Source organism: Psammomys obesus, unplaced genomic scaffold (genome assembly GCF_907164565.1).
Source record: "Psammomys obesus unplaced genomic scaffold, mPsaObe1.curated_primary_1811, whole genome shotgun sequence".
NCBI lineage: Eukaryota > Metazoa > Chordata > Mammalia > Rodentia > Muridae > Psammomys > Psammomys obesus.
In genome coordinates, this window is record NW_026585504.1 from 7,768,557 (window position 1) to 7,796,520 (window position 27,964).

General features: G+C 40.7%; 1 protein-coding gene across 2 annotated transcripts in view; it reads left to right on the plus strand.

Annotated features, from left to right (window-relative positions):
- Anapc1 (anaphase promoting complex subunit 1) overlaps positions 1-27,964 on the plus strand; it is a 73,527-nt gene that overhangs the window by 23,039 nt on the left and 22,524 nt on the right. For both annotated transcript variants that reach the window (XM_055615451.1, XM_055615519.1), the window contains 16 exons: positions 1,925-1,999; positions 3,356-3,624; positions 5,030-5,121; positions 6,078-6,226; positions 10,141-10,219; positions 10,522-10,558; positions 10,649-10,719; positions 12,299-12,477; positions 14,826-15,040; positions 17,936-18,054; positions 19,709-19,980; positions 20,786-21,020; positions 23,942-24,033; positions 26,202-26,336; positions 26,485-26,567; positions 27,619-27,697. In XM_055615451.1, coding sequence (XP_055471426.1) covers positions 1,925-1,999; positions 3,356-3,624; positions 5,030-5,121; positions 6,078-6,226; positions 10,141-10,219; positions 10,522-10,558; positions 10,649-10,719; positions 12,299-12,477; positions 14,826-15,040; positions 17,936-18,054; positions 19,709-19,980; positions 20,786-21,020; positions 23,942-24,033; positions 26,202-26,336; positions 26,485-26,567; positions 27,619-27,697 — 2,181 coding nt within the window. The remainder of the gene's footprint in view (positions 1-1,924; positions 2,000-3,355; positions 3,625-5,029; positions 5,122-6,077; positions 6,227-10,140; positions 10,220-10,521; positions 10,559-10,648; positions 10,720-12,298; positions 12,478-14,825; positions 15,041-17,935; positions 18,055-19,708; positions 19,981-20,785; positions 21,021-23,941; positions 24,034-26,201; positions 26,337-26,484; positions 26,568-27,618; positions 27,698-27,964) is intronic.

The window sequence follows — 27,964 nt, forward strand, 5'->3', positions numbered from 1 at the left end:
TGCCTTTAATGGTGCCTTTTACATAAAAAGTAGTACTGATAGAAAAATTTCACAGAACCCTTCCATCTTACCATATCTAAACAAATAGCCAATATTTGGGTCTTATTGGAAAAGTTTTATTTTGAGTAATTTGCCAGTGGTTTTTTTTTTTTTTTTTTTTTTCTTTTACATAAATTACTAATTATGTATCTAGTTATTTCAAGAGATGAGTATTTTAAGAGATCGGGCCAGATAACATTTAGAAGGGGTGTCCAGTCAACATTCTTTCTAGTGTTGTTTAGGAGTGCCCTTGTTACCACATTGATTACTTGTAATGTAGAGACCCTTTGCTAGATCAGAGTAATGGTATATTATTTCCGTGCAAGTGGAGATATTTTCTTTTTCATGTTCTCACTAGTCAACTGGAAACAAAGTATAACTTGGGGTTTTGACTAGCTCTTTGGAGCATTTTGCTTATATTTGGTCCCTTCTCAGCTCAGCAGCCTGATAAAGCTGGCCTAGAAATCCTCCAGAGACTGCCTGTCTCCTTCAGTATATCAACCATGGACTTGCACTGTGTCCTGTAACCCCAACCCCTTGTGCCTTTCTGCTCCTTTGTCATCTCTGCCGGCCACCCTGACCTCTGTTCTGTTCCCCAGCTTTCCAGGTGTGGGCCACACTCAGACTTTCGTGCTTCTTTCCTTTATAGAAAATACTTCTTCGTGGCAGGGCCTGCTTGGCCTGTTCAGGTGTCACTCCAGTATAGCCTCCCCTGTCTGTCCCATTCACATGTGTTCCTTTCTCTGTTTGCCTGTTCAGCCTTTTCCGTTAGCACATGTTTTATATAGCACATTTTTATATTTTCACTTACTGTGTATCCGCCTTCCTCTACTGGAATATAAGTTGTAGGGAGCAAGGAGTTGTGCTCAGCTCTGTTCACTCTCTGTCCCTTGGTGCCTGGGTTAGGTGAGTGCTCAGGGAACAGCTCCTCATGAGTGTCCTCAGTACTGAGCTTATGTGTGCTTAGTGTGGGAAGAGTTGCCTTTGTAGTTTACTTGAGAAAAGTTTTCCGGTGAGAACAGGGCTGACTTTGATTCTAAGTATTTACAGTGGTTGCCTCCTCTTCTCTTTCTGCACTTTATCACATCGAGAAACAAGAAGAGGATTTTAGAATCATGAGTACGCATCCTTTGGCTCTCTCTCTCTCTCTTTTTAATGTGTAAGTAACAAGTTGAGCTTGTTGACAAAAAGTTTTGTGCCTCTGTCTCACAGAGTAGTTAGTAAACTGGCTCATCCCATATTTTCATTTGTGGGAAGGACGGAACACACACTTCCATGTTGCATGATGGCCTGAGGTGAGAGAAAATCCCTTTAAAACAAGCGAAAACTGATGACTCTCAGTATATGCCCAAGCTAGTCCTGAACTGTATTCAAGTACCTCTCTTGCCATAGCCTCTCTAGTCGTTAAAACTATAGCTTTGCTGTACTACCTAGCTTGAAAGTCAGTTCTCAGGGACAGATACTTCGATGTTTCTTGAATGGGGCACACGTTAAACTTATGGCATCCTTTTATCCCTTTTTTTTTTCCTATTTGTTTAGTCCAGGTTTACTTACTTTTTGTTTTCATTTCTATAACATGGAAGAGAGTAGTAATGACTCCTTATGTGATTTCTGGTATTCTATTGTGTGGATATAATTTGCATCATCAGAGAAGTAGAGGAAAAGAAGTGACCATTACTGTACCTATGAGCCCAGTGTGCTGTGCTGAATGCTTTAAGCATGATTTAACCCCATGATCACTTGACAGAGACTTGTACCAGACTTTCTTCAGTCTCTGTAATTAGTGATTTTCTTCAGTTTCTGTAATTAGCAGAATGGATACCCTAATTCTTAAGCTGATTAGTTAACAGTAATACAGTAACGATTTTGTCTTCTGCTTTTTCAGTTCGACTTTGAAGGATCACTTTCTCCAGTCATTGCACCCAAAAAAGCGAGGCCTTCTGATACTGGATCTGACGATGTAAGTGTTGTTATTTCTTGCTAATGTTACAGACTTGTGGAGACTTGTGCTGATGTCCCATGACTGATATTCCTGTCAGTTTGTCAGTTTTCCCAATGTCTTCTGCCTTCTTTATTTTATGTCTGAGTATATTGTTTTTAAGGATAGAATCTGTTATGTTTTCTGTCTTATATTTATTTTTGTCTTTAACCAACATATAAAAACTACTATAAATGTATATATTTTAGTATGATTTCAGCCTGAACTTGTAGATTTATGTATTGGTAATTGATAACTATTTGACAGCATTTATCCTTTTATGTAGCATTTCTCTGGTTTAGGCTTAAGTACCTCAGATTCCATTGTATATTCTGAAGTGGTCCAAAGCACTGTGTCACTGTGTCATACTGTGTCATTTGTGATCCATCCTTTCTCTCTTTCCTCAGGCAAGCTCTGACTTGAATTCTTTGACCATACAGTACCTGTTTTAGAATTTAATATAAATGACATAATAACAGTCTGTATTCTGGTATACTTAAGGTTTCTTTCATTCAGCATAATATATTGGAGATTCATCCATGGTGGCATAAATATCAGTTGTCTGTTCTTTTTATTACCTAGTGGTATACTGAAGTTTGTTTTGCATTCCTTCTATTGATGGGTATGTGAGTCTGTTTCCAGTTTTGTTTTTGTTTTTGAGTGAAGGTGCCTGTGGGGTCCAGAGATGTCAGATCCCCTGCTGGAATTAAAGTGGCTATGAACCATGTAATTCAGGTGCTGGGAATCACACTTGTGTCCTTTGCAAGAGTATTGTGTTCCCATAGCCACTAAACCTCTCCAGCCCCCACAGTTTTTTTGTTTGTTTGTTTGTTTTGTTGTTGTTGTTTGGTTTTTTGTCTCTTTTTTTAAGGTTTATTTATTTATTGTTTATACAGTAGTCTGCCTGCATGCCAGAAGAGGGCCCTAGATCTCATTATAGATGGCTATGAGCCACCATGTGGCTGCTGGGAATTGAACTCAGGACCTTTTGAAGAACTGCCAGTGCTCTTAACCACTGAGCCATCTCTCTAGCCCTGTTTTTTTTTTTTTTTTTTTTTTTTGTTGTTGTTGTTTTTTTTTGTTTTTTTTTTTGTTATTTGTTTTGTTTTTGTTTTTTGGATTTTCAAGACATGGACTCTCTGCCTATCCCTGGCTGTCCTGGAGCTCTCTCTTAACTATGGTCTTCTCGAACTCACAGGGACCCACCTGCCTCTGCCTCCCAAGTACTGGGATTAAAGTTGGCTGCCACCATGCCCGGCCATCCCTGCTATTATTTTTAAATGACATTTTCAAGAGGCATTATGTAAATAATTACTTTCCTTTTTTTTTTCTTCGTAGGACTGGGAATATTTACTGAATTCAGACTACCATCACAATGTGGAGTCTCATCTTCTGAACAGATCTTTATGTTTGAGTGCTTTGGATACTGCAAAGGCAAAAGATGATGATGTTTCACAGAACCTCAGTCTGGATTCTTCTACTCTTCTTTTTGCTCACATTCCTGCAATTTTCTTTGTTCTTCACTTGGTTTATGAAGAGCTCAAGTTGAATACTCTAATGGGAGAAGGGATTTGTTCTCTTGTGGATCTTCTTGTTCAGTTGGCAAGGTAGATGTCATTAGGACACTGCAAGAGGTCCTAGAGGGCTTGCTTTCTATGATGTGGCATAGGAACCTCCTAGAAAAACTCTCTAGTCTTCCCCTCACAGACAACCACAGCATTGTCTGCAAAACATAAAACTGTTGGTGCTAGTTACATGTGTGCCTGCGGCCATGTGGGGATCTTTAGTTTTTATCTCAAGATTCAGAGAAAGTCAGAAGCAGGGTGACTGCCTGACTGGGCCTTCTGTTCTGACAAGCTGTTTGGCTGCACTCTTGCCTCTGTTCTGTAACAGTGCCCACATTGACATGTTGCCTTCCCTTGGAAAATTCTTGTGTGGATGAAGTGCCAAACACTTGTCCTGCTGTGGTGGGGACAACTGTCCCAATCATGTGTGGCAAGAGTGGCAGTGTAGCGGTAGCTGCTTTGCACTGACTTCCTTCCAGGGGGAAGGTGCTCATAGTGTAGCGCCTTGTTTGGCACTATTCTCCTAAAGTCACTTGTTTAGACTTTTGAGACCCTTGGTGACAATAAGTTAAAGTTGGCATTTCAGCCTCTTAATTAAGATGATAGCACATTTTCTGACTTCTGTGATCCTGAGGATCCTGAAATACTTTTCTGAAACATGGCATGTATATTCATTTATTTTAATTTTGGGTTTTTCGAAATGGGGTTTTTCTGTGTAGCCTTGGCTATCCTAGACTCCCTTTGTAGACCAGGCTGGTCCCGAGTGGCTGGCATTAAAGATGAACACCACCACGCCCAGCTCTAGCATGTGTATTTGATGATTTATTTCCCAAATGATATATCATTGCTATCACAAATGCCATTTTGTAATTTAATTTTTCTAAACATTGATCATGGCTTTCTGAAATACATAGCACCTGTCCTTGTAAATATGGCTAGCCTCAAACTTCGGATGCTTCTGCCATAGCCTTTCAAATTTTAGGATTTCCAGATGTATGCCACCATGCCCTATATTTCCCACATATATGTTACTCTTCAGAACTTGTAGTAGCCAGGTATAGTGGCACATGCCTGTAATCCTAGTGCCTGGAAGACTGGTGGAAATGCTGTGTCTGAGGGAGACCATTGTGTTTGAGAAGAAAGAAAAAGCAAAACAACACTAAACAATCAAGAAGCCTCAGAGTGAGTTAGGTAGCATGTCTCTGGTCTGTGGAGCTTACTTGCTGACGTTCACACAGCCAGTGAACAACAGGAAGTAGCAAGGTAGTGCTCTTTCTCTAGTTTGACCTTCATGAAATCTGTGTAGACAGAAGGTATGTGACAGCAGAAGGACCTGAAGATACTCTAGATTTGAAAGCTTTCTCATAAGCATGCTTTTAAGATTGGTAAGTTGACTGCAGGTGGCTGCTTACACCCTTGTTCCTGTCTGTATGCTCTTATGCTCTAGGGACTTAAAATTGGAACCTTACATGGATCATTACTTCAGAGATTACCCAACTCTTGTCAAAACAACTGGACAAGTGTGTACAATTGACCAAGGTGAGTGTCGACACCACTGCAGGCCTTCTGAACACTGGATAGGCATTTTGTTGTGTCTCTCACAGAGAAGAGCAGAGGATATGTCTTACTTTTAGCCAAGCTGATTTGAATTGGTAGCGTCTGAGCTGAGTTGAAGTAAGCCATAACTTCTTTAGTGTGTAGTTAAAACTGCCCATGCCAAAGCATAGATAACTCCTAGTGCCAGAGATGCTAACCTTGACCTGTGCTGTCCAGTTAGTAGCCAATAGTCATACCTTTACTTGACTTTAATTAACAGTAAAAATTTATCTCCTCAGTGCACTAGCCATATTCAAGATACTTAGTAGTCACCAGGGCTAGTAGTTACCATGTTGGGCAACACCTATGTAAACACTTATATTACCCACTGTTCCAGTATAGACTGGAACCGAAGGGGCTCAAAGAACCAAGCTGTATCTTTTGTGTCCCTTTTTTTTTTTTTTTGTTTATAGAGCTAGGCAGAAAAAAAAGTTACAGTCTTTGAAAACAATTAAATTAAGTATATTTTGTGTGTGTGGGGTGCATATGTGTTTGTATATGTGGATATTCATGTACCATTACATACATGTGGAGTTCAGAGAACAACTTTCTGGAGTCAGTTCTCTCCGTCTACCATGTAGACCTAGGGATAGAACTCAGGTTGTCAGGCTTGATGACAAGTGCCTTTACTGAGCCATTTGGCCAACTCTTGGCTAGTTCTTTGTATGCTTTATAAATGACATTGCTAAATTTCTATTTAGAATGGAGTAAAATAGAAATAACTTAAATTTATAGATAATGTAATCAGCTATTTACTATGACAAGAATATGATTCATTTTGGATAATATTGAAAATAGAATTCTTTATATTTATAAAATAGTTTGAAAGGACAAATATTGTGGCTACCCTTTTCTCATAATGTATTTGTGACTTAACAAATGTTTATATAATTTTACAGGTCAGATGGGATTCATGCATCAGCCCTCATTTTTCACTTCTGAGCCGCCAAGTATTTATCAGTGGGTGAGTTCTTGTCTGAAGGGCGAAGGAATGCCACCCTATCCCTACCTCCCTGGGGTCTGCGAGAGGAGCAGGCTGGTGCTTTTGGTATGTATTTAGAGTATTGACTGACTTACCTTAATTAGTTTTGTTTTTCTTTAAATTATCATACATACCACAGCAGACACTCAAATATACACACCCACAAATTATACTAAAATCAGTTTCTCTTCCTCTCACAGTTTTATACATTTCAGCAGATAGTTTCTTATTTTAATTAGAATATTGAATATTTGCTGCGCCTCTCACCATGAACCACCAGGTCCTCACTGTTGCTGACAGTCCACTGCACTGCAGTCCCGTAGTTGGCTTATCTGATAGCTGGATTTGCTCCTTTTTAGTGATTATAAGTATGGATCCTCTAAACAGTCACACACAGCTTTTATGTCAGCATAAGTTTTCATTTCCTTATGGAGAGGAGAGTACTGAGGACTAGGACTGAAAGATACATACTGAAGTGTATGTATCTTTTTACAGAAACGGCCAACGATTCCTGAGCTGCTGTGCATTTCACATTTCCTCCAGCAATGTTAAGAGAATGTTTCCTTATCTGTTATTTGTTACTTCAGTTTGGTGATCTGCAGACATATACCTCACTGTGCTTTTAAATTGCATTTCCTAGTGACTATGGTGATGTTTGAGATTTCTGTCTGAGGAGTTGTAAATTATGGTTTGCTGTTGCTGTTTTCCTGCATTGTACTTTGTGTCATTGTTCTGCCAAGAAAGTATTTCTCTTTCTTGTTTTTTTACATAGCATCTTTCTGTGTAGACCGGGGTGGTTTTGAACTGGTGATCTTGCCTCAGTATCTGGACTGCTGGGATCCTAGGGGAATACTACCACCCTGACTAAACGTGCCTTCAGTTGAGGTTTTTCTTACTCTTTGGATGCCCGCCCTGTGAACACTGATTGTTGATGTGACCATCCCTTTTTTGCATTTGTGCTTTGGTCAAAAGTCTGTCGACCTCTTTTTTTCAGGTCTGGACATTTTGCTGGTTCACTGATCTACAGGCTCTCCACGTTGTCTTGATTGCTAGAGTTTCATAGTAAGCCTTAAAATTAGGTTGTGTTAGTCTTCTCTCCATTACTCTTCTTTTTAGAAGTTGTCTTAACAGTTTTTAACCTTCGCCCATTTCATAATTACTTTACCTATTGTTATTAAAAGTCCTGTTGAAATATTTTTTAAAGAGTATTTTTATTTTTGGAATGTTGTTCATTTTGAATAGTTAGTGCAAACCTCAGTCTTCCATATAGAACCACAGGGCATTGGTAAAGTTGAGTTCCTTGCTATGCTTCTGTTTCTTGATGTTGGCGCAGTGAGTCTATAGGCCTGTTAGGGATCTTTGCAGAAATGGGGTCTTCCCAGGCGTACAAGAGACTCCTGCTTTCAGCCCCTCTTTTGAAAGTTGGAAAACTATAAATATCCCTTCATCTTTCTCTTCTCTGTTACGTGCTGTACTGCTTCATGTTGAACAGGGCTTTCTCAGCCTCCATGGCTCCAAGTAGGTACACACAGAGTGGTTCTGTGTTGTGTTTTTAATTCACTATGTAATCACCACCACTATCTTTCTCCAAAAGTTTTCATTACCCCAGCTTAGTTTCCTTTCCTGTTTCAGTGATAAAACACCCAGAGGAAAGCAACTTAGGGGCAAAAGGGGCTCTTTGGCTCATGATTCCAGGTTATAGTCCGTCATTGAGCAGAAGTCAAGGTGGCGGGAAATTGAAGCAGAAACCAGTGAATCAGTGCATATGTGCTCAGTTCGTGCTCTCATTCTACATAGTTCCATAGACGATTATATCAGTTAACATAATCATGGTAATCCCTCAGACATTCTCAGAGGCTGGCCTTAACCTAGGTAATTACAAGTGTGCCCAAAGGCTTCCTACCTCCTAGGTGCTGAGTTGACAATTCTTACTAACCCAGGCTGGCCTGGACCATGCTCCATTGAACAGCAGTTTTCTCTTCCTCTTCCCTTTGATCCCTGCTAACCTCTGTTCTGGTTCGTGAATTTGCCTAATCTGTGTACCTCCTGTTGTAATATTGCTGTATCCCTTTTGGGTTTTGAGTGATTCATAGAGATACTTAAAAATAAGGCTATTCTAGCTTCATGGTTAATACAGCTCTCTTTCAAGAGAGTTAATAGTTGAAAAGCAGTGTGCGGTAATTCAACAGTGTAGTAGATGTGTGCTGTGTTTCCCACCCCTTGCCTCTCACACACCTTTGTTGATCAGAGGCAGCTGATATTTTAAAGAGTTACTTGCTGGGGCAGGAGAGATGGCTCATTGGGTGCTGTGTAAGCATGGCTAGTTTGGACCCCCAGAATCCATGTAAAGCTGTAGCGTATATCTGTAGTCTCATAGTGCCTACTGGAAAAGTGGGAGGCAGAGATGGGAGGATCCCCATAAACTTGCAGGTCTGGGTTTATGCAGCAGTGATTAAGAGCCCCTGCTGGGGCCATGAGGTGTGGGACAGGCTGGAGAGATGGCTCAGTAGTTAAGATCACCTGGCTGCTGTCACTAAGCACCTATCACTAAGAGACCCTGCCACAAACCAGATAGAAGACAAGAACCAATGTGTGTGCAAGAATGTGTCCTCTGGCCTGCACATGTGTGCCATGCATATACGTCTATACTCACACATGAACACTCAGCAGGAATAAGCATGCACATCTATACCAAACACTGTACAGAAGTCATTTTCTCATGGGTGATTCTAAGTTGTTTGAACTGTTTTGTAATTTTTTTTAGTATTGTTTTTGAGTAAATATATTTCTAAATAAATTAAAGGCTAAATGAGGTACTTTCGGGTAGCTCCGCTATTATTAGGATATGAGTCAGTACGTATAAGGATAACTAAAACCATGAGAGTATGGAACAACTGAAACTCTGACTTTGCTTATGGGAAAAAAAGGATGCTCCAAATTTTGTAAATTTTAACATGTGTTTACTATAAGCCAGAGCAAGTTTACTCTCTGATGTGAAATATGTGGCCGTGCAAAGACCTGAATGTAAGGCATGAAGCTGTGTTTTTTTGTTTGTTTGTTTGTTTGTTTGTTTTAATAACTGATGGAAACTGGGAACAGCCTGTGTGTCTATCAATTTAAAAGCAAAATTGAAATAATTTTATTTTGTTGGTGTGAGTCTTTTGCTTGCAAGTGTGCCAAGTACCATGTACGTATGTATTGTGTGCATGCAGTGCCCATGGAGGCCAGAAGAAGACATTGGCTCTCTGAGAGCTCGAGTTACAGATGGTGGAGAGGCACCATGTGGGTGCTGGGAATTGAACCTGGGTCTTCTGGAAGAGCAGCCAGTGCCCTTAATCAATGAACCACCTCTATAGCGCATGCTCATCAGTTCTTTAGTAGATGGTACATCTCTGTAATGGATACCACTCAGCAGTAAAGAGGCTTAAACTCCTGATTGCAGCAGAAAGAGCTGAGTCTCATGCCTGTGCTAGGTCGTAAAAGTACTGGGACGATGCCATGCTGTGTGATCCCATTTACATCATGTAGCACAGATAGGCTAGTGGGCAGGAGAACAGACAAGTTATTTCTAACATTTGTGTAGAAGAAGGGTTGCTGACCGAACATAAGGGGTGTTTGAGGTATGATGCAGCTTTTCTGTACTGAAAGTGATAGTGTCACTTGGTGTATGACATTTGTCCACACTCATCGTGTTGTACATCTGGAATGGTGAGTCTCCCCACATTACGTTTTTCTTTCTTCATTTACTTAAGTAGTTTAATAAGAGCAGATTCATCTGGGAGTGGGACCACATTCCCATAATCCCAGCCCTACGGAGTCAGAGGCAGGAGTCTCAGTAGTTCAGAGCCAGCCTCAGATTCATGGGGAATTTGAGTCCACTCTGGGCTATATGAGATTCTGTTTCATAAACAAAAATAACCCAAACAATGGAATATGAAAAGTGAAAAAAACAAGTAACAGGTTCCTTTTCTTCTCTGCAGAGTGTTGCACTCTACATCCTTGGTGATGAGAGTTGCGTTTCGGATGAAGCCTCCCAGTATTTATCCAAAGTAACCTTAAGTAAGTTGCTGCAATGTTTGGCTCCCCCAAATGGAATGTTAAATGTTGGAGGGTGCTTGCCTTAGAGACCACATCTTGCCTCTTTTATTACTGTTCAGTCTTTAGCCACAACTGAATTTCAGATACCAGGTTACTTAAAATCTGACCAACCTGGCTTCTGTTGCAGCTTGCCACAGTACTGCTTGTGTTATTATTTTTAACGAGTCTTTGGTTAATGAATTTTTACTTCCAACTGTCTTCTGTGTGTTGCTTTTCTTACCAGGATGTTTATCAAAATAAAGTTTTCGTTTGTTGTCTTTCAGCCCCCCAAAAGCCACAAGCAGAACAAGAAGAAAACAGGTAATTTGTTTCAGGGTGTACTTTTATGTTTAGAATTGGAAGCAGTGTTAAGTGTTTATGTTTAACATTCTTTTGTTTTGTTCTCCATAGGTTTACTTTCCGGCATTCTGCTTCAGTTTCTAGTCTAGCCGAAAAATTAGTTGTCTGGATGACCAATGTAGGTAAGAGCTGTGTCGTCACCACAGGACTAGGTCCTACTTTCCACTCTCACTGGAACTGGGAGGTGTGAGGGGAGGTTCCAGTTTTCTGTGAAGGCTGAACATTGAGATACGCCTTATCAAGTCAGGTTTCCACAGCTTCCTTTGGAAGAGTAGCTGGGACACCCCCATTTTATAGTTTAGGGCTTTAGAAGTCCCTGTTTTCACTCCCTGTGGATCATTGGATGCTGTGGCTCTGTAAATTCATTTCAGAATGGCAAACTCGCGTTAATGTGTATGTGAGTGTGAAGCCATTCTGAGACAGCACTTTAGAGTGTATTCTCAAATTGAAAAGGCCAGAGATTTTAGGCACTGTGATGAACTTTAGCTAACAAGAAGAGAGGGAAATTAATTCTTCATTTCTTGGTCCAAATGCCCTCTTTCCTGTGTTTTAAAAGGATAGTAAAATTATTTTTAAAACAAACTGGTCAACAACAACAAAAAGCAAAAAGCTAACCCACCAGAAGTGGTGTTGCACGCCTTTAATCAGTTCCCAGGCAGCAGGGGCAGGCAGATGTCTGAGCTGGAGGCCAGCCTTGTCTGCAGAGTGTATGGCAGGCCAACTAGGGTTGCATAGTAAGACCCTGTTCCTTGCTGGGGAAAGAAGTTACTGATATGAGTTTAGGACAAAAAGTTGAGACTGTTCTACAAAGTAGTACCTTACAGAGCAGTGCTTCAGGGTGGCCACAGGTGCTTCTGGAGTCTTACCTGGAGTATGTTCTCAGAGAAGGTCTTCATGCCTTGTTTTTGTATGAGACACTGAAGAATAACAGTAGTTGTCCTACAGTGGATATATAGGATATGTAAATGGATAGTATTGAATGAATTCTGTCCATTGTATATCACTTAATTCTTAATAGAAGTTATTCCTATATAAGGAAGTATTTTACTTCAATAATTGAACAACTTTTATATCTTAAATAATAGATAATATTGTAAAATATTGCTAGAAAAAAAATTGAGTTGGCCTGAGCATTGCAGGTATTTTAAATATAAAATATATAACATTCAAAAGTGTGTGAAATGTGGATATAGAGACGAATGCCAAAGTGAATTTGGTTATTTGTCTCCCATCTTTGAAACAGCACGTGACCAGTGCAGCCGGTGCGCTGCCACTCACTTACCTCTGTGTCCTCTGTCTTGATTTTCTTCAGTTAATCGTCTTTATAGTTTGCTCACGAATGCATATTTGAGTGTTTGAGTATGCACATGCAAATACCACATTCACCTGAGCTGACTCGTGTGGCTGTAAGTCATTATTGAAGACAGACATTAGGACTTGCCCCCTCCCCTTTAACTCCCGTAATGAAACAAAGTTCCTGTTTTGGTTCTTGGTGCACATGTGCACAGTGTTCTTTGTGGCTGTAATGGGCCAGAGAAGTGAAGCATCTTTTCTTATGAACTCCCAGAGTAATGGTCACCAGTTTGCAGCACTGAGAATTGCTGTTGTTTGCCAGCTCTCAGTATCGGTTGACTCTAGTGTCTGATGATTGGGGAATTCAGATCTAACTGAAAATCAACTCTCCCTTTGTCTTACTCCAAGGATTCACTTTAAGAGATCTGGAGACTCTTCCCTTTGGAATTGCTCTTCCCATCAGAGATGCAATATATCACTGTCGGGAGCAGCCTGACTCAGACTGGTCAGAAGCTGTCTGTCTCTTGATTGGACGTCAGGATCTTTCCAAACAAGCTTGTGAAGGAAATTTACCCAGAGGCAAATCTGTGAGTATCAACATGTGAAGTTTAGTTTTAGCACCAGGTAAAATAATTTTCCTTCCCATCTTTACATTTTGGTAACTGTGCATATTAGTTTGCCTTTTATGTTATAAGCCAGATGGGCTTTGTAATTGAACATGGGAGCTGTGGCCTTACTTCTTGCTCTCTGTTGCCTGGACCTTTTCTTTGCCCATAATCAGGATGGTTACAGAGTCAGCAAGCCACCTGCCATTCCAGTTCTCTTGCTCGTACCTGTAAAAGCAACTGATTACTGTAACAGAGAACCCAGCCTGTGGTTTGACTAGCAATGATAACTGTTTTCTTGTTCATACTTTTGAAGGGCTCAATTTCTTGAATTTATCCTTTTAAATAGGTATAAATATATTTGCATAGTCCCTGAATAATAGTAAAATTGAAGCCTGAGGAAGAATACTTTATCCATTAGGGTTAAATCTATTTCAGAATGGGTCATAAGAAGCCTAGAAACAATGCAAATTTTTTGTTTGATTTGTTATAGTTGTTATTATTATTATTTTGAGACAGGGCTTTGACATAGACCAAGCTGGCTGTCATAGGGCTCACAGAGATCTGTGACACCTCTGAGCAAGCAGTGGGAATCAGGCTTGTCTCGTTAGCCTTTGAATCGTCACATCATTACAGTGTGGTATAACTGTGGATAGGTCACAGTAGGTCTTCTAACCCAACAGTTGCCATAGACTTGGGCCAGATTCAGTTTCCAGCGGAGTCTGATCTCAGATTTGCATCTAAATTGTAGCTCTCGTTGATTTGGTGTTTGCACTATTTTAAATACAAAATGGTCTTATTTTCTTGACCAAGAAAATCCAGGTGTGATAGTACATGTTTGTAACCAGAACTTGGACGACTGAGTCAGGAGATCACCATTAATTCAAGGATAGTCTGAACTACATAGTAAGACACTGTCCCAAAACATGCATGCATTCGTGCGCACGTGTGTGTATGTGTGTGTGTCACATACACACAGATGTTTGGTGTTTAGATTTTTTTCTTTTTTGCTCCAGAGAACTATTCAGCATGTAAACACTATAAATATTAATGTGTAAATTATTTAAATGTCGGTCTAGGCAAGTTTTCTAAATTCAGTTTCTTTAGTTATTTGAAACTAAATTTCAGCTTGGTTTTTGCTGTTTGTGTTTCTGTTCCGTAGGTTAGGATACACAGTCATTAATCTAACAATGGCACACTTTCCGAGAAATGTGTCCTTAGTTCTGCTGTGTAATCATCCTAGTGTTTATAGCTGGGCCACCATGCACAGATCCTTTCTTAGGGAGACACCATCATGTATGTGGGCTCTTGGTGGAAGTGCTGTGAGGTGCACAGCGATAGTTTGTTTTAGGTTAGTTATTTCAGAGGAGCCAAAGTAAGTTTTTATCTGGTCAGATATACCATGTTTTCCAGGCTAACATTGTTGCGTCCAGAAAATGTAAGCATTTTGATCAGGATTTAGGCTTTTATTGTAGTGTAAACTTTGTGAGAAGATGGAGAGGCCATGCAGTGCACAGCATGCCATGCTGTGTTCAGACTGAAGGCTTGGCCAGGCAGCCCTGTGAGGGCACGGCTGAGGTGTGGGGACAGCTGGTGTCATGGGTCAGTCGGCTCCCTTTCTGAAACAGCCTTATTTGAAACATGGGTAGAACATGGAAAACGAAAACCAGTCACAATCCAAAGTACTGTGCAGCCTCTGTCCGCCTCTGATGTGTGCTTCCAGGTTTGGTTCCTCCGCTTCTGTTAAGCTTACTGTTAGTAGGCCTTACTCCTGCAGCAGTGGTGAGTGGCCTCATCTTCCATTCAGAGTAATTCTTTTCCTTAAAAACAAAACAAAAACCAAATGGATTGTTTGTTTTAATAGATTCAACTCTGATTATGAACGACCCTAAGTAGAAACTCCTGTCTTAGTTTGGTAAAGAATGTCGCCAAGTAGGCAATGTAGTACTTTAAAAACATCAGCCAGATGTAGTGGCACACGCCTGTAATTCCGGCACCCTGGGAGGCAGAGGCAGATTGATCTCTTGAGTTCCAGGCCAGCCTGCTCTACAAAGCAAGTCCAGGACAGCCAGGGCTACACAGAAAAACCCTGTCTTGGTGGGGGGCGGGAGGAATTGTGGGAGCTAGATGCTTATGTGGTGGGCTCAGAGTGGTAATGAGACCAGGTGTGTGTTGTCAGCTGATCCAGTACAGAAGAGCTCAGTGTGTACGACAGTGTGGAATGACCTCAGGAAGCCTGCTGGGTTTCCGTACTTCTGTTGTTGAAATGTGTTCTGTTAGCCTGTTTGCCCTCTCAGTTTTATAAATTGCTGCAATCGACTGTTCCACAGGTGCTCTCGTCAGATGTGTCTTCAGGAACTGAGGCTGAGGAGGAAGACGACGGCATGAATGACTTGAATCATGAGGTTATGTCATTAATATGGAGTGAAGACTTACGGGTGCAGGATGTGCGAAGGCTGCTTCAGAGTGCACACCCTGTCCGGGTCAATGTGGTGCAGTACCCGGAACTCAGTGACCACGAGTTCATTGAAGAGAAGGAAAACAGGTGAACTAGTTCATCTCCTGTCCAGTTTGTTACACTTGAGACTAGTTTGTTTTACTGTAATGTTTTCACTTTTTCTTTTCTTTTTAGACATTGCATTGTGTGTGTGCACGTGTGCATGTGTGCACTGCCGTGTGTATGTGGAGGTCGGAGGACAACTTTTAGGGGTTGCTTTGTTATTTCCACTAGACTTGAGTACAATCCGACTCAAGACCAGTAGGCTCAGTGGCAAGTGCCTCCTCTCACTAAGGCATCTTGCCAGCTTGGCAGGTAGTTTTAAATGTTAACTTGGTATAATCTAGAGTTACCTGGAAGAGAACTTAAATTGAGGAATTACTTAGATCAGGTTGGTCTGTGGGAGATTGTCTTGCTTGTTAGTTGAGCTGGGAAGACCAACCTTGACTGGGTAGCACCATTTCATGGCCTGGGTTCTGCACTGTGTGAGAATAAAGAAGGCTAGCTGAGCAGAGGCAGACCCCTGGGCAGCACGGGTGCATTCTCTCCTGCTCTTGCCTGTGGATGTGCTGTGGACAGCTGTCTCCAACTCCTGTACTGCCCTCCTCCTTCTATAGTGAGCACTTAGAAGCCAGTTAAACCCTTTCCTGTCCAGGACTGCTTTTGGTCAAGGTATTTTATCACTGCCACAGAAATGAAAGTATAATACTTTCCTAAAGGGTTTATTGTTGTTTGCTTTTACATTTAAGACACCGAAAAGTAAAAGCTAAAACAAAGCAACTTATTTTGATGTTAAAAATCTACCTTTATTTTAATTTTACATCCAACCCCAGTAAACAATATATGGTTAAAAATATTTTTGGCTTTTAAGGAAATAATTGTACCCTTCTCTTCTTAAAATACAGCAGATACTTCAGAAAAGGCAAATCTAAAGAGTAATAGAATTTGTAAATGAAGTTTACACTGAAATCATTTTTCTTTGTCTTAATTCAGGAATAGATTTTGAGGCGCTTGTTTATTAATTTTTTGTGTGGTTTAAACTCCCACTGCTTGTGCTAGATATTTTTTGTTGCTCTGAAAAAAAATTCTGACAGAAACAACTTAGGAATGGAAGTTTATTTGGGAACACAGTTCAGAAGGTGTGAGGCAGGGTGATAGGAGTCCCCCACCCGTGGGACGAGTCTGAGGAAGCTGATTCTCCCTTTACTCCTTTCCCTCTTCTCTTTCCTGCCCTCCTCTGGCATCAAACTTACTAAGTTGCTTAGCTGGTCTTGATTTCCTTCTAGTCCAGGCAGGGCTTACACTGCACTTCTGATATGAGTAGCTGGAATTATAGGTGTGTGAAACAGCCCAGTTTCTTTTCTGACACTGTTTCAAGGGCAGTCACCACTCATGCTTAGCTACAGTCTATGGAGAATACTAAATTCTCTCTCCGTGTTTGCTCACTACATGTCCTCAGGTTATCACTTGAGATTGAGGGTAGAACACATAGTTCAGAACAGAGGCCGTTATAGTAAGGCTTGACACCATTGCTGGATGAACTTGAATCAATTACTTAACTTGTTGTTTTATGAGTTACTTCAGCTGTAAAAGACATACCGGTTACACCTCATCAACTGTTGGTATCAAATCAGTTCTTTTACATAACACTTAAAATGCTTTGTAGTACATAGTAAAGCTTGCTGTAGTTAGCCATTATTAAAAGTGCATTGATTCTTTCTTTTTTTGTAATCTTTTAGTACAGTGGTTCTCAACCCTCCTAATGTGGCAACCCCATAATATAGTTTCTCATGTTGCGGTGACTCCACAATCATAAAATTAGTTTTGTTGCTATTTCATAACTGTAGCTTTTCTCCTGTTATGAATCATAAGGTAAATATCTGATATGCAGATGGTCTTCGTTGACACCTGTAAAGTTATTTGAACCTCAAAGGGTTCATAACCCACAGGTTGAGAACTGTTGTTTTAGTATATCTGAAATCAGAATGTATCTTTTGGTGAGTAGATGTCAGTCTTATTGGGGGCCTTTTATTCCTTTGGTGCTTACTGGGGTCATGAAGCATCCTGTTAGTGGCCCACACATCCAGTATTAGTGCTGTTGATTTAATTTTATGATTTTTGCAAGTGAAATTGGATAAAGCATAAAACTTTCACTAAAACATTCTAAAGGATCTAGTTTCTTGGATTTGAATTTCCTGCCTTTCCTGTATTTTCTGTTGTAGTCCCAAGGAATATTAGAACATTAGAATGTTAGAATCCTCTCTAAGGAACTTGAGAAGCAGAAGGGAGAAATCAGCTTAGTGAATATTTTTTGTCTGCAGAGTGTTAGCCCTTTATCAGCCCCTGAATGTCCTTTTCTTACGCTCAAAACAGCTTTTAAAAGCATTGCTTAGTTATGAATGGCTACTTTCAAGTTTTCTGTTAGTTTTTGTCCCAAGGACAATACAGAAACAAGAGTGGCTGTTAATTTTCTAGTGTGAGCAATGGAAGCCATTTTAGCTTTGATCATACCTGGTGTGTGTTCTGGTAGCCGTTTACTTTCGTTCTTTATGTACAAAAGCACAGAGGTGGTGGCATGGTTGAGACAGTATTGGTCTGAGAACGAGAGGAGGATCTGAGTGTGCAGCTCAGCTGAAAGTCACACCAACAAGAGCTACCCAAACAATGTTCTTTGTTTTGAGCAGGCTAGTATCAGTCAGAGTAGAATCGAAGTTTCATGCTTTACTCCTCAGGAGAATTGGGTTTCATCAAAGCAAATAAGCAAAGGAAATGTTTGTCTGCTCCAGCACCCTGATGAGAGAAGAGGTGTGATAGAAACTGATCTCTGGGGGGCTTGCTTTGTGAGAACGTGTCTGTCTTAGTCCCTGTCAGAACAATTACCTCCTGTTGGATTCCAGCTGTGAACTCTGTTAACAGTTGTGGTGGTTTGTATTTTCATTATAGACTGCTCCAGTTGTGCCAGCGAACTATGGCCCTTCCAGTAGGACGAGGAATGTTTACTTTGTTTTCGTACCATCCTGTTCCAACAGAGCCATTGCCTATTCCTAAATTGAATCTGACAGGTATGTTAAGTCGTGGGCTCATTGACAAAGGACTAACTTCACACACAAGTGGGGTTTTTTGAATTATTTAATTAAAACCAAAGAAATGTTTCTCTTCCCTCATTGATTTTAAGCATTAATAGCTGCTCTAGTGGTATTGAAGCTTGATAGCAAGCTGTCTTTTCTCTCGGGTGTGACAAAATACTTCTGTCAAGCAACTAAGGGGAGAAAAAAGTCACTTTGGCTTGTGGTTTAAGAGGATATAGTCCATCTTTACAAGGAAAGCATGAGGAGAGAAAAAACTTGTGGCTGGAGCTTCCTCAGGTCTGAACAGCCAGGAGACGTGGACCCAGCTCTCAGTTCCTCCAGTCGTTCCCACGAATACCACAGTCTTCCAGAATAGCGCCACCAGCTGGGAAACAAAAAGTAGATAGAATATAGCCTTTTACTAATTTTGCATTTTAGTTCCAGCGCTTGGAGGCAGAGGCAGATGGATCGCTAGCTCCAGGCCAGTTGGGGCTACATAGTAAAACCCCATATTGTTGTGTTTTTGTTTGTTTGTTTTAACTAAGACTTGAATTTTAAATGACAAAAAGTCTAATATGTATAGTATTTGGGTTCTCTTGAGATACTCAGTATTTCTCTGTGTGTATGTTCTGCAGATAAGTCACTATTCCTCTATTCAGAATTTGTTTTCGGTGACATTTTTAGACATCTTTAAAAGAGTTGTAAGGATTTTGCTAGCTGTGTTCATCAGTCACTATGTATTTAGATGTGCATTCTGTTGCCATGGCACAGTGGGCACTGCATCAATCTTGTGAATGTTCATTGATGAGTCAAGCTAACAGAAGCCATTCTCAATATAAGGATGATTTTGTTCATGTCTGTGTATACAATATGGATCAAAACTCAAAGGAATTAATTTAATTCATATCAAACATTTAATTTATATCTCTTGTGGACCATCACAGTAGAGAGTGCTCCTAACTAGTTCCCTGGATAACTTCTCTGTAAACACTTCCTGTTTTGACACAGTATCTTGCTATGTAGCTTAGGCTGGCCTCCATCCTCCTACCATGGCCTCTTGAGTGCTGTTTACTTCCATTCTTTATGTACAAAACAGAGGTAGTGGCATGACTGAGGCAGTATTGGTCCAAGGAACGAGAGGAGGATCTGAGTGTGCTGTGCAGCTCGGCTGAAAGTCACATCAACAAGAACTACTTTCTTTCAAAAATTCCATGGCCTCTTGAATGCCAAGATCATAGGCATGTGCCACTGTATTCATTTTAAAAAAAATTGTTCAGTTGTTGTGTATGTGTGTACATGTGTTGGTGCCTGTGGAGGTGAGAGAAGAGAGCTGCAGCTGTAGGTGGTTGAGTCACCTAACATGCATGCTTGGGAACCAGCTCAGGTCTTGTAAAGAGTTGGAAGTGGTTTGAACAGTGCAGCCATCTCTCCAGCTCCAGGTTTGGCATTTTTAACAACAGAGAGTTCTGAGCTGCCGTAGTATGAGTGCTGGGAACTGAACCTGGGTCCTCTGTAAGAGTAACACGTGTTCTTAACTGTTGAGCCATCTCTCTAGCCCCCAGAAGGGTTTTGAATGGAACCTTATTTCAAAGACTTGAGTTTTAATTTTTGTAAATTCTCTTAATTCACTTCTCCTTTGTCTGCCTAGGGCGAGCCCCTCCACGAAACACAACTGTAGATCTTAATAGTGGAAACATTGATGTGCCTCCCAATATGACAAGTTGGGCCAGCTTCCATAATGGCGTGGCTGCTGGCCTGAAGATAGCCCCTGCCTCCCAGATAGACTCAGCTTGGATTGTCTACAACAAGCCAAAGCATGCCGAGTTAGCCAATGAGTACGCCGGCTTTCTCATGGCCTTGGGTCTGAATGGGCACCTTACCAAGCTGGCTACTCTGAATATCCATGACTACTTGACCAAGGTGAGAACCCGTCATCCCCGTGCCTGGCATTGTGCCACACATATCTACTGCAATATTTCCTAATTGTCCTGTTTGCCTTGTATGATTCCTGCACCTCTAGCTGTGCTCATCTCCTGGGAGGAGACAGTCTTCCGAAAGTGTATACCAGCATGTGTGCTTTGCTCAGGACCATTTACTTACCCTCCGCTGCTCTCAGGCTGCTTCTGGGGTCTGTGTGGTCTTGCTCACTTCAGCCACTTTACTGCTCTTCCATTGCTCACTCTTTGACTGTCCCACTTTCTTCTGCTTTTCCGGCTAATGTGGTCAGGTTCTTTAGAGATTCTAATAAAAAATTATTAATCTTCTTTAAATAATCTCATATACCTGTATTTGAGAATTAAACACTTTTAATTGTGGATTTGTGTGTTTTTAATTTAATGTTTTCCCTATTAGAACACTATGAGAGCTGAGACCACGTGTTAGGTGCATAGTGAAAGAGACAGGCACTGTTTTATATAGAGCTATTTGTGGGGCTGGGAAGACAGCTCAGGTAGTTCATTGCTTGTCATGCAGACATGAAGACATGAGTTTGGTTTCCAGCACTCACATAAAATGCCAGCTGTGGTGGAGCAGTCTTAGAGTTCTGGTACTGGGGTCAGAAGAAAAGAGGACTTCAGGGGCTACCCGGTTTTGAGTCCCAGGTCTCAGTGAGAGACTGTGCTTCAAAAACTAAATGGACAGCTTTCTGGGAGCAACACACACACACACAGTATTTCAAGAAAGCTACATTTGTAGTGTCTGAGTTTTATTCTGTTTGCCTTTGTAGGGCCATGAAATGACAAGCATTGGATTGCTCCTTGGTGTTTCTGCTGCGAAACTCGGCACCATGGACATGTCAGTTACCCGGCTTCTTAGCATTCACGTCCCTGCTCTCTTACCACCGACGTCCACAGAGCTTGATGTGCCTCACAATGTCCAAGTGGCTGCTGTGGTTGGCATTGGCCTTGTTTATCAGGGCACAGCTCACAGGCATACTGCGGAAGTCCTGTTGGCTGAAATAGGTATACGGTTAATAGTGCTTAATCATTACAGGTGCATATTTCCATACAGACATGTACCATGAAAAATGATGGTAAAATTGTGAAAATTAAGGAAAACAAAGAGTAGCTTTTATGAGCACAGAATAAACAGATAATTAGTTAAAAGAAAAAAAAAAGAAGGCAAAGCTCACAGGTAGTGTAGCCAGGGCTTCTGCTGCTGTGCAGGAGGTAACCCTGAGAGGGCAAGGCCACGGTGCTCTCTAAATCCTCGTTGTTTTGGTTCCTAATATCACCTGTTTTCTTCTGTTGGACAAGAACACTTGAGAAAAAGCAAGTGACTGTCTCCTGTAACTTAGGCAACACCTCGGTTACCTGCCAATCACTGCTAAACTGTAAGGGCTATACATCTTAAGATAAATGCTATGTAAACAGTTTTTACGCTTGGGTTATTTAGGGAATAATGGTGGAAGGCTGTGGGTGTTTGGTGCAGGTAGGATTTTAAATGTATTTTTGGTGTGTGGTTGGTTGAGTCCATGAGTGCAGAACCTATAGATAAGAGACCACTGTATATATGAGTGACAAAGTTTAACATAAATTACAGCAATAAATTAACAGTAAGTGGTGGATGATTATAATGCTCTCGTGAAATTAGGCATTTTATTTCTAGAGTCTGGCAGTTAATGTTTTCATTTAATGTCTACCAGCAGGGAAGCCGTGGAAAGTAAAACCCTTTGGCGACATCTGACCTTCAGAGTGTATTAGTGAATATGCATTATCCTTTAGCATGATTACATCACAGAGCTGTTGCTTCCCCACTTCTGCAAAATGAACTACCAAAAAATTGGCTTGCTGGGTCTGCCTTAGGCTGTAAATCTATGGTCTGGTTGCTCTAGTTCTGCTTCACCTGTTATGCTAGGACCCAGGCGAGAGCGTGAACTTTCTGTTGGGATGTATAGGAGAACTCAGTATGTTCCGTTCTTTGCAGTTGAGCGAGCTAAATCCCAGGCCGCATCTGGCAGGTCCACCGTTTAAAGCTGTTTCAGGGGTGGGTGCGCCGCAGATTAGTGAAGGTTGGGGCTGAAACTTTGATCTGCCACAGTGATAATAGAAGTTATTTGCAAAATTGAAACATCCTATAACAAACTATAAAGTAGCATAAGTTATAGGTCTGAAAAGTACCCAGCTCTGCTCTTTTGGGCTTGTTCATGTAGAGGCTAAGTGAACGCTGCTGTTCCACAGTGCTGTCTGATGATACAGCTGCTGTCTCAGCCACACCACACCTCTTTCACATTCTGTGTGTGGGATTTCATCTTGGATTCGTGTATTTGTTTCTTTATATAGTTATTATCATGTATATTCTGCCTTTGAAAGTGCTTCATTGTCATGCTGGGCGGCAGTGGTACATACCTTTAATACCAGCACTCAGGGAGGCAGAGGCAGGGGGATGGATGGATCTCTGTGTGTTTGAGGCCAGCCTGGTCTACAAAGAGAATCCAGAACAGCCTCAAAGAAATGAAAATGAATGAATGAATGAATGAATGAATGAATGAATGAGTGAAAATGTTTCATTGTCATAAGTATCTTTTAAAATTAATTTGATTTTGTATACCTTATGGAGTTTTCTAAAATGCCTAATTATCTTATTTTAGAACTTTTTTTTATTTAAAAAGACTTTTATTTTATTTTATGTATCTGTGGGTGTTTTGCCTGTATGTATGCCTGTGCACCATGTGCAGTGGCCCCAGAGGCCAGAAGAGGGTGTTGGAGTCTTTGGAACTTGAGTTACAGACAGTTGTTATTTGCTGCCGTGGGGTGCTGGGAATCAAATCTGTCCCTTGGAAGAGCAGCAAGTGCTCTTAACCACTGAGTCATCTCTCCAGCCCTACCTTCTTTTTTTTAAAGGTAGGTGCTCAGCTAAGGCTGGCCTTGAACTGCTTCTCCTTCCTCCACCCCCAAGTGCTGGGGTTATAGCATGTGTCATCATGTCCAGCTACTTTCAGGGGCTGTTTCTATCTCTTTGTTGTTATGCATAACTATTATACTGATTACCTTCATATACCTTTTTTTAAAATACCATTTTTTAGCTCTGAAGAATAAAATTCCAGAAGTATGAGCTTTTTTAGAGGGAAACCATTTTGTTTTCCTAAAGCAGTAGTCCTCAACCTTCCCAGTGCTCTGACCTTTTAATACAGTTCTTTATGTTGTGACCTCCACCATAAAGTTATTTTTGTTGCTGCTTCATAACTGTAATTTTTCTGCTGTTATGAATCGTAATTAAATATCTGATATGCCACCCCCAAAGGGGTTGCAAGCCACACATTGAAAACCTGCTGCCCTAAAGCATAGAGTTATTAGAATGGAATGCTTTTAAATGTATGGATTTTTATCATAGGCACACGTGATACTGAATATATTCAAATGAAAATCTAGAAACACACTTTAAAAGCAGAAAGTAAACGCACATTTTATTTATTACACATATGAATATTTTAATCACATCTAATGAATGCATTTGAAAATAACAAATAAATTCAAATGGTTAAAAATTATATTTTTAATGGAAACAATGGAAACAATTTTTTAAAAGTAATTATCCCCTTTTTTAAGTGTTGGGGTGGACTCAGTGTGGCAGTCAAGATGGTTTGCTGGAGTTGCTCTCGGGCCAGGCCCAAAGTACTTGTCTCTTTAAAAACCATAATTCTTACTTGGCTTTTTTTTTTTTTGGAAAACTGAAGTTTTCCCAGTATTTGAAAGTCATTGCTGATAGAAGCTTTAATAGGTAAATTTAAGAACCTTTTGGGAACTTTAGATAAGCTGGGACGTTGGACATGTTTTTGGACAATGTTTTTATCGTAAGCAACTGGAAAGTGAATTCCCTAAAACTTTTACAAGTTGGGATCTCTAATAGGCTGGCTTTACCTGTGTTTCTTTGTCCTCCTTAGGGCGGCCCCCTGGTCCAGAAATGGAATATTGCACTGACAGAGAGTCCTACTCCTTAGCTGCTGGCCTGGCCCTGGGCATGGTTTGCTTGGGGGTGAGTAGTCTGTCTTTCTCTGCTTTTAAAAATCAGGACATCTTTGAATTGAAAGGAACAATCTTGATACTCAGCTCTGAATGCTATCCTGTGACTTAACTGGATTCTTTTTTCAAAGTCTCCAGTTTTCAGTGGAGAAAAATTATTGTGAAATGAGACTCTAAGATTTCTTTCCCTTGACTTAGATGTAAGTGTTCCCAGATAAAATATGATATATTTTTTTCTTTAATGTGTATGAATGTTTTGCTTGCATGTATTTCTGTTCACCATGTATGTGCAGTGTCTGACGAAGCCAGAAAATGGCATTGGATCCCCTGGAACCAGCATTACAGGTAGCCATCATGTGGGTGCTAGGTATTGAACTGAGGTTTTCTGGAAGAACAGCTAGTATTCCTTACTGCTGTGCCATCTCTCCAGTCCTGAAATTTCTTGAAAAAAAGTTCAAGACATAAGATAAAGAATGGTAAACCACTCTGGAAGAAAAGAGGGCTGGAGAGGTGGATTAGTGCATCAGAGTGTTTGCTGTATAAGCATGAGAACTTGAGTTTGGATATCAGTGCACACTGAGAATGCTAGAGCGGGTTACCCAGTGTCCTCCTGTGGCTCCTGTGGCTCGTGTGGCTCCTGTGTACAGGTATACGCAGATAGCTGTACATGTGTGTATGTACCTGCATGCCCGTGGACATACAGCACACTCAGACACATATATTCATTCATGTGCATATAATGATCACGTACACAGATAGAAAAGTAGTGGAGCTGTAAGAATCTCTAGTAATTGCCAGAAATAATCATAATCCTCTTTTGTGCTCTGTTGATTACTGAGTGTTGATCCAGAGTGTCGCCATAGCAGCTCTTGCTTTGTGACAGAATACAGTGTCTGTTTGACTCATCTCTCACTCCATCCAAGAGATGTCTACAAAACTACCAAAAACATTTCATAATTACTGTTTTTTACTTGGAATGTGATTGCCTTGAAAAGCCACCAAGGCAGTATTCTAGTGAAGCTAAATGATATTCAGAATGCTGTAGTGGAATGTGTTGCTTCTTGTGTGCATTCTGAAAATCTGTCATTGTTGGCCATGTGTTTTCTCCTCCCAGCTGACACGAGCTTCAGAGGCAGGTGGTACTATGTAAAAAGCATCACACTGTGGATTGGGCTGGCATTCTGGTCCTCACTAGTGCTGAATCCAATCATTTAACTACATTAGTGTCTGTTTGTTGGTTAAGCAGCCCCATGACTGTTGAGCAGAACTGTTGTGTTTGATATACAGCCTTGTGAGTTAGTAGTAGGTAGTCTTGAGCTTGGTTAAATCGTACCTCCCTTTCCTCATTATAGTAGTAGCTATTCAGTGGTGTCTTACTTTAGTTCTGTTGGTGTGATAAAACACTGACCAAAATCACCTTAGGGGAGGACAGGGTTTATTTCTGCTTACACTTCCATTCTGGGTAGGAACTCAAGTCAGGAACCTGAGGCAGATACCATGGAGGAGTGCTGCTTGTTGGCTCACTTTCTGACTTGCTCACAGGCTCGTGCTTAGCTAGTTTTTATAACCCAGGAACACTTGCCTAGGGATGATACAACCCACACTGGGCTGGGCCTCCTACATCAATTAATAACTAAGGCAGTCAATCCCCACAGACATGTCCAAGGCCAGTCTTATCTAGACAATTCCTGTTGAGGCTTTTCTCTCAGGTGACTCAAGGCTGTGTTAAGCTAACAAAACTAACTAGAACAGATAGGGTTGCTAACTTGAGTTGACTCATTTTAAATATAGCAGAATTGCGCATGGTGCTGGGTAGGTACTCAGGAAGTTTTTGTTGTGGTTACTTGAAGAGATTATAGGTGCAGGAATCAACAAAGTACTCGGTGTTCACAGGTCAGGTTTTGAATATATGCTCCATCTTTTCCTTTACTCTGAATGTGTTACGTCTTTTGTCTTCTTCATGTATTTTATGAAATGGAAGTATGTAGCTCTGAACGTACATTATAATTTTTGTGAGAAGTAATATCTTGACATTTATTAATCTGTAGCTTTATTGTAATTGGGAGAAACATCAAAATTAAAATGCCCTCTTCTGAAGTGTGCCCGTTTGTTTATCATGATATGTGTTACCGATTTACTGCTGTAAGACTTCTTTTCATCTCAGTTATTTGATTTTTCCAGCATGGCAGCAATTTGATTGGTATGTCTGACCTTAATGTGCCTGAGCAGCTGTATCAGTACATGGTCGGAGGTCACAGGCGCTTTCAGACTGGAATGCACAGGGAGAAACATAAGTCTCCAAGCTACCAAATTAAAGTAAGTCAAGTCAGGGTAAGAGATGAGAGTGCCGTGGGCTAAGAGGTTAGCTGCAGAGTAGTGGCTTTCCTGTATCCCTGTATGTGTGCTGGTGCTATGCTCGGGCTGGTGGATTCAGAGCCTTTACACGAGTAACTTCTCTCACCAGGAAGGAGATACCATAAACGTGGATGTGACTTGTCCAGGTGCCACTCTGGCTTTGGCTATGATCTACTTAAAAACCAATAACAGGTATTAGCGCCCTCACCTGTCCCTCGTGACGTGTGGCAGGCGTCCTTTTTGTCCACAGCAGTACAGTCTTCTCATGCGTGTTTCTCCCTGGCTAGAGCGGCCTGATGTGTGTTCTCTCGGATAACAGGAGCCAAGTAGACTTTATGTAGCACTGTTTTCTTTGGTAATGCCGTCCGTCAGGTTGCTTGTTCCAATGTGTTCAGGGTGTTGGTCCCGGGATCCCTACAGAGACTAGAACCCACAAATGTTTTAGCCTCTTTAAATCATGGCATTTGTATGTAATTCATGCATGTCATCTTTCTACTTTAAATCATCTATAGATTACTTATAATATGAAATATAGATACACCATATAAATGGTTTTTAATACTGAGTTGTTTAGCGAATAAAGATTAAAAATTCAAAAGACCATCTGGGTTTAATCTAGATGTAAATTCCCCCTGCCTCTACGATTTTCAAGTGGGTATGGAAGCAGAGGATATGGAGGGCTAGCCCAAAGAACTGCCAGGTCCTTTCAGTAAATTGGCATATCCTTGTGAGTACTGTTTAAGCCAGAAATACTTAGCATTATTCTGTACTTGTTTGCCATTTATAAAAATGGCTTCTGCTTTGTTTAAAAACTTTTCTAATGACTAAACCTTCTATTTTCCTTGTCTGTCTTGAGTTATGTCGTCAGCTCACCTTAATTCTTTTAATTTGAAAACTATTCTGAGATTCATAAAACTCTACAATGTTCTAAATTCCTGTAATTAGGAAAATTCTATATAGAATTAACAGATGGTAAAAGATACTAATCTTCTATTTGGATGAATGTTATGTTAGTGTCTTCTTGATACTGGAGGTATTTCAACGAACAAAACAAAACTGAAAACATCCTGATAGAACTTATGTTATAGTAAGACATAAAAATAAATATTATGTCAGAATTTGTGATGCATTAATGGAAAAGGTGCACTTGTACTGGAGGGGAGAAATGATTTGATGTTGTGTACTTTGGATTACCTGGTCTTCTACTTGAGCAGTGACCCTCATTGATGTCCTCCATCAACAGATCTATTGCTGACTGGCTGAGAGCTCCGGATACCATGTATTTGCTGGACTTTGTGAAGCCTGAATTTCTCTTGCTTAGGGTATGGTGCTGCTTTTTATTGTCATTTTCTTGACACAAGGGAGCACAAGTTTAGTTTGAAAATCGAAGTGCTTTTCCATAAAAGGGCTTTACTTTTAACTTGGCATGTTTTTCTGATTGGCACTGTTTTTTAGAAGTTTCCAAAATAGAATTTAGGACGGCTAGGAAAGGTAACCATCTGCTTGGAATGACATATCTTGTATTATTATTCAAAACCTACTAAAAGGCAACACGTGACCAGGACCTTGTGTTGTTTTTTAGTATTGAG